The sequence below is a fragment of the Camellia sinensis genome, chromosome 8 (genome assembly GCF_055761805.1).
Source record: "Camellia sinensis isolate YWXY chromosome 8, ASM5576180v1, whole genome shotgun sequence".
Classification (NCBI taxonomy): Eukaryota; Viridiplantae; Streptophyta; class Magnoliopsida; order Ericales; family Theaceae; genus Camellia; species Camellia sinensis.
The window spans coordinates 110,936,880-110,943,515 of NC_138968.1; the positions used below are offsets into that span (position 1 = coordinate 110,936,880).

The 6,636-nt window shown below is 34.1% G+C and overlaps 1 protein-coding gene across 8 annotated transcripts; it reads left to right on the plus strand.

The window, feature by feature from the left end:
• Positions 1 to 2,375: 2,375 nt before the first annotated feature.
• LOC114271408 (SHUGOSHIN 2) lies at positions 2,376 to 5,804 on the plus strand. 8 transcript variants are annotated; one of them, XM_082883116.1, is made up of 11 exons: positions 2,376 to 2,673; positions 3,373 to 3,539; positions 3,630 to 3,667; positions 3,799 to 3,907; positions 4,035 to 4,058; positions 4,156 to 4,224; positions 4,321 to 4,359; positions 4,466 to 4,562; positions 4,648 to 4,705; positions 4,862 to 5,119; positions 5,236 to 5,804. In XM_082883116.1, the coding sequence occupies exons 1-11, from the start codon at positions 2,616 to 2,618 to the stop codon at positions 5,540 to 5,542; spliced, it is 1,224 nt and encodes a 407-aa protein (XP_082739242.1). In that variant the 5' UTR covers positions 2,376 to 2,615; the 3' UTR covers positions 5,543 to 5,804. The 8 variants fall into 8 exon arrangements, with proteins under 8 accessions (XP_082739242.1, XP_082739246.1, XP_028068832.2 ...); XM_028213031.2 differs by having other exon boundaries at positions 2,383 to 2,673; positions 4,859 to 5,119; XM_028213032.2 differs by having other exon boundaries at positions 2,383 to 2,673; positions 4,469 to 4,562; positions 4,859 to 5,119.
• Positions 5,805 to 6,636: the final 832 nt, after the last annotated feature.

Genomic DNA, 6,636 nt, shown 5'->3' on the forward strand with positions numbered 1-6,636 from the left:
TTTCTAGTAAGGTAGGATTCATACCCTTATACCACAATCTCACAAAGATAACTCTTTTGAGGTGTGGAATCTTATTCTGATAGTCACACTAGAAATCCTATTTCCATATCCATGGAATACTGAAACGGATAGTAAAATGAACCAAAGATTTGGTCATAGAAATATCCTTTTGTCCTGGTAAATGAGAATAAGCAATTTGCCATTCACTAAAGGTTTCATGGATAGATACTGGTAAAACTTCAAGTTGTAGCCCAAATTTATCCCACCAAACGAGAAACCAATTTGGTAAATAGTTTTTGAGGACGTTGGGACAAATACGGATAAACCAGGAATGGTTGTGGATAGGATTTTGATACTAAAATGCATAGGTAAATGCATCGATATAGTCCCAATAACTATATCGAGTTTCCCTGTTGCGAATGTCAAGTTAACGAGTAGTATGCTGATGAATTCCCCATGTAGTAATGGACATAATATTGCGAATGGTAGTTTTACAAAATTGGATTGGACTGGTAGTCTTGGAAGGATCATACAAAGTATGCTTGATCTCCATGGTGGCAGTCTCAATGAGTATCTGCTCGTAAATATAACGGTACTAGTCATAATGTGGGGGAAATTGTTGAGTCATAAGATAGCGACGTTTAATTTTCCATAGATCTGTCATCCATTTTTTATTTGTTGGTTCAATATAAATAATTGTTTCTTCAGTAATACTGTTAGGAGTATACTGTTCAGGAGTAAGGAGGACATCCTTAGTGGATTGGCCAAAGGATTTCTCTTTATTACTGTTAGAGGCTTGTAATGCTAGAAATTTTGTTAGATAGGGCTTCTGGTAAGGGTTTCACTTGCCCCGGCCCCGATGACTCGGGCTATAGCCACTTCAATTGGTCATGATCCCTGTAAATATTCACGAGTTAGAAAATCTGGTAAAGAATTCTGTTCACTTCTGATATAACCAATATCAAAGTCAAATACAGATAAAGCACTTTGCCAATTGGCAAATATTTGTTTCTGAGCAAGATTAAGAACGTCTTTTTTAAATATCTGTTTGGCTGCTGAACAATCCATACGAATTAAAAAAAATTGGTTTAGCAAATCATCTTGAAATTTTAAAACACATTTAACAATAGCTAAACACTCTTTTTTAATTGTTGGATAATTTAAAGCAGCTTTAGTCCAATTTCTTGATGTAAATCGTAATAATTATTCTTTGTGACTAGTAGGATTAACCTGTTTTAAAATACCTCCATAACCATAATTAGAGGCATCTATTTCTACAATTTTCTGTCATTCTGGATTTGGTAAAGCAAGACAGGGAATTTGTTTTACTTTAGCCTTAATTTTTTATACGGCAATAGTATGAGCTTCTGTCCAAGGAGAAGGATTTTTCTGTAATCTGGTGTAAAGGATAGCAGCATCCTGTGATAACTGATGATAGTAATCTCGAATGTAATTTAGACTATCAAGAAACCGCTGTAATTAAGTTTTATCTTTAATTTCATCGGGAAATTTAAAAGCAAACTCAATACTTTTGTCAATTGGTACAATAGTTCCATTATGAATATTATGACTAAGAAAGCGTACTGTTGTTTGAAAAAGTTTCATTTTTGGTGCAAATATCACTAAACCATTTCTAATAATAACATGCTTAAATATATTAAGATGCTTTATAGACTGATCAATAAATGATGAAAAAAATAAGAACATCATCAATATAATAGATAGCCAATTCTGTATAAGGAGTAAATATATTATTCATGATATGCTGAAATTCTGATGGAGTATTTCTTAAACCAAATAGTATAACATTCCATTCATAATGTCCAAAGGGTACTGTAAAAGCAGTTTTGTACCGATCCTGTTCAGCTATTTGTACCTGCCAATATCCTGATTTTAAGTCAAATTTAGAGAATATGACTGCATCCTGTAATCGGTCAAGTAAATCTTTTTTATTCGGAATTGAATATCTGATCCATTTCAAAATATCATTAAGAAGTTTATAATTAATAACTAATCTTGGCACACCTCTTTCTATTTTGGCATTTTTATTGACATAAAATGATGTACAACTCCATAGAGAATGACTAGTTCTGATTAATTTCTTTTGGAGAAGATTTTGAATCGTTGTTTTGCACATTTCTAAATATTCTTTTTTATTTGACTAGGGTGAGTTCTATATTAAGCACACATATCACATTACATGTAGGCTCCACTCATTGCCATATTAGTAGAGTTATTTTTAAAACTCTAAAATTAAAATTTTTAATCTTTATTTTTTTTTAAATATGAGGGAAATATCTATATTAATTATAAATCTCGGAGGGGTGTAGGTGTAATTTACCCAAAAATATTAAATAATTTAGGACTCCCCTTGCGAGTGTAGGGAGAGAATCTGCGTCGTTGATCAGAGATTCAAAAATAGGCTTGGGATTAGCTTTGCAAAGCCGTTTTGACTTCCGAATCTCCCCCCTCTTGTTCGTTTCCCTCTCTGTTTCATTTCATTTGGCTGCAGCTACGAACACACACACACAAACACACACACAAAGAGCGCACATCGGATGCGAGAGAGAGAGAGAGAGAGAGAGAGAGAACTAGATTAGTTTTCTGTCGATTCGATGTCGGCCACCACCGAAGACTTGTTCATTCTTGATTCAGACGACAGCTTCGTCGGAGGTACACTCTCTGTTCTCCTAATGCTCTCAATTTCTTGATTACTTCTTCTTTTCCATCGCGTTATTCTTCTCCAACCTATCAATTACTCTCTAAAAACAACATCATGTATACATTCACACTTACACGTATCCATAAATTTTGTTGAAAATTAATTTCCAAGTATCAGTTAGTTTTTATTTATTTATTTATTTTTAACTTAATTGTAAAATTTGATTTCTTTTTTGGGTTATCTGAGAGTTGGAAATATATCAAATTTTTAGAGGTGCGTGATGAAATCTCTGATTTGGCAAATACCTCCATTACGCAATCAGTCTTAGAATTGCCCAATTTATAATATTTATGGCCCTGTTTGGTAGAGTTGTGAGAAAGTGATTATAACTTATAAAGACTCCCTTCGGATATCTGGGAAAGTGATGTTTAAATCTCTAATTTTGTATAAAGACTCCATTCGGATATCTGCTAATGTTAAGTGCCCTAAAAACCCTAATGTGTTGAGTTATGTGATTAGCGGCATAATTAGTTTAATAACTCTTCATTCTTTTTGTAATTCTGATGTTTAAGTGTTGCATATGCCATTGTTTCGCAGAAACGGATAATTCAATCTCAAAATTTATGTTTTAACTTTGTATCTCAGTTATACATTATGGTGTTTAAGGTTAGTGTTTGCCTAGTAACACTGAAATTTTGTATTGGTATCAGACAATCCTGAAGTAGAGAAAAAAGCAAAGGGCTCTTTTGAAAGTGCGGCAAGGAAGAGGCTTGGTGACATAAGCAACTTACCACAGCGACCTAAACCATCTACCAAAGACGAGAAGGAACAGTTTGTTTCAAATACCACTAAAGAGTATATTGAACACCTCAAAAAGGTACAATTCTTCTAGGTTTGAAATTTTTGTTTTTCAAACTTTTGTGTTGTTCATCTTTTAACATTGGTATTATCTGAAACTTTCATTTAGAAAAATATGATGCTGATGAAACTTTTAGCGGATAGAAAGTATCCTTTTTTTGATCAATTTGGTTAATTTTGTTGTGAGGCAGATTCATATGCTTTATTCCCAGATTGGTAGTTCCATTGGGGTCTTTCAGAATTTTATTGTTACAGGTTTCCCTTAATCTGGTTAACAGTAAAATCATTGAATTTAGTGGAATTGAGTTGCAGAAACTGAGAATCAACTTCCAGAAAATGCGGCAACAGAATTTGCAGCTTGCTCAATCAAATAGCCAGATGCTAACGGTCTGTTTTCCTCGCTCATACTTGAAAAATCAATGACCTTTTTTAAAAAAAGAAAATTGCATTTACTTTTTTTTGACAAATTTGAAATCTTGGTGACATACATTTTACTGTTCCTTTGACTTTGCAGGATCTTAACTCAGAAAAAGATAGAGTAAGTTCTTACTAGTGTTTACATGAAGTTTAACTTCTGGTTCTTGCTATGTTGTATAGCTTCTGCTAACTTGCTATAGAGTTTTAATTTGTTTCAGCTGAAAGTACTACAACATGAACTTGGATCCAAAAATGCTTTGCTCAATGCAAAAAAATTGGAATTGAAGGTCAGTCTAGCCAAGCCAGTGTTCTTTTATTGTCAGCATGGAAGCAAGTTTATAAGAGAGTCTCTATTGATGAATATCATGCTTTTGTTTCCTCAGGAGAAAGCAGAAATAACATGTCAATACACAGACAAGCAGGTATTTAAGAAAATATTTTTGGGGGTTTCGTATTTACGTTTTTTCTTGAAGGTCCTTGTTTTAGGCATTCGTGCATATTTCCATTTTTCTCTTCATTATTGTCAAGGAGGGAACTAGCAAGTCTGAGGAGGCCAGGGAGTCATTAGAAGCAGATAGAGCTGATAATGAAGACTTTAAAACAAAAAAGAGGCAGCAATCAAAGAGTGAGTAACTGCCGGAACCAAATGTTGCGTCTGAGATTTATGAAACTGATTTAGTTTTGTGACCTTCTGGTTATGTGACGCATAGGTTTGGACCTTTCTACTGTTAAACAAGTTCAACTGAAGGAGAAAACTGAAAATAAAAGGTTTGTCCGTTCATGTTACATTGCATATTGCGTGTTAATATAGAACAACGGCGGAAAATTCCTTTTGCAGAAACAAATCTAGAACAACAGAGGAAAATTATGTTTGCTTCTTTTTCTTTTTCTTTTTTTTTTCCCTTCTTTTTGGAGTCTTAGCAGGGCTTCTTTGAGAAGGCAATCTGCAAGATTTAAATCTGCAGAACCAGAGCCTACTGAAGAGGTATTTGAGATAGACAATGCCAAATTTCCTGTATGTTCTCTGCTTGATGATCAAATGCGGGAAGATGGTTCAACTTCCACGTGTTCATCAGCCAAAACAGATGATAAAAGAGGTAGTAGTGGCCCAAGTGATGATGAAGCCCGGGATCGCGCTTCTACTGAACAAATTCAATTAAAGGAGAAAACTGAAAAGAAAAGGTTCGTCTGTGCATGTTACATTGCATATTGTGTGTAAATATTTTACTGGAATCTCTTTTGCACAAACAATCTACGACAGCAGAAGAAAATTATATTTGCTTTTATTGTCTTGGCAGGGCTTGTTTGAGAAGGCAATCTGCCAGATCTAAACATCAAGAATCAGAGCCTACTGAAGACACATTTGAGATAGTTGATACCAAATTTCCCGTATGTTCTCTGCATGATGATCAAATGCAGGAAGATGGTTCAACTTCCATGTGTTCATTGGCCAAAGATGATAAAAGAGGCATTAGTGACCCAAGTGATGATAAAACCCAGCAACTTCAAAGGTCATCTATCGGAAGGCCCTTGCGTCTAGCGGCCAAAAAGGTTCAGTCCTACAAGGAAATCCCAGTTAATGTGAAGATGCGGAGAAAAGAGTGAGTCAAATCTTTTCTAGACCAACCTTGTGTTCTCTGGTGCTGGTAGTGTTTTGACTGTTTTCTAATCTCTTTCAAAATTGTTGTTTCTTGTACTTAATTGTTTAGATTTCTAATCTCTGTATGATTTGAAACTAGAATATTTCTTACTTTATCATCTGCGAATGATAACTAGAAATGCCGAAGAGTGGACAGGTTTATATGATCGAGTTGTAATTTTTCAAAATACACTTTGCATGATGAATGAAATACTTCATTTACTCAAACTCAGCTAAATTTAAGCTGTCCCTTTTTTAAGTTGGCATTTAGCTACTTATTGATCAATATGTTTATACCTCTTATTTTGGTATCAACTACCTATTTACAGTATGTAGTGGAAGACATATTTGGTTGACCTTATCCATGGTTACTGAATGGTGTGAACAATATTGAGATTTTCATTATCGAATTAATGGTGTCAAATTGGGACTAAAAGAAGAAGAAGAAAAATGAAGCTATAATTCCACTATGGGAAGTATTTGGTTTAAAGTTTACTATGCTTATTTGTTGTGTTTAAAAGTTCTACTAATCACAGTCCAATGGGCGTCGATTAAAGTTCAAATAATGTCAAATAAACTTAGAACCTCCAATACACATTTCACATATTGCCATACACTTTTATACAAGGAAAACTGGAAATAGAATTGGACAACATTCTGTAGAGCTCCTTTCCTTGGTGCCCTTGGTCATTTACATTATGAAATGATTATGGTGATGGATATTAGTTTTCTTTTCAAACATTGGGGCTGGAATATATCATGACTTTATAGTGGGGGCAAAGGAGCAATGTTTTTTAGGCTGTGTGAGGATATACCTGCCCTTTTGGTCAATGTAACAATGTCAACCCTAAGTTTTTGGAAACTTGGATAATAAAGTGAGATTTGAGCTCAACTGTGATGGTGAAAAATATAATTTACTCAATAGCAAATAATATATTTATAGAACAAATTGTCTCCAATTCAATATAAGGTGTACTGAATGGTCTAGTTGGGTTTGTTGGACCCACTACAGACTTTATTCTGATGGTCTGGTTCATTTATTTTGTAAGTTTATGATTAA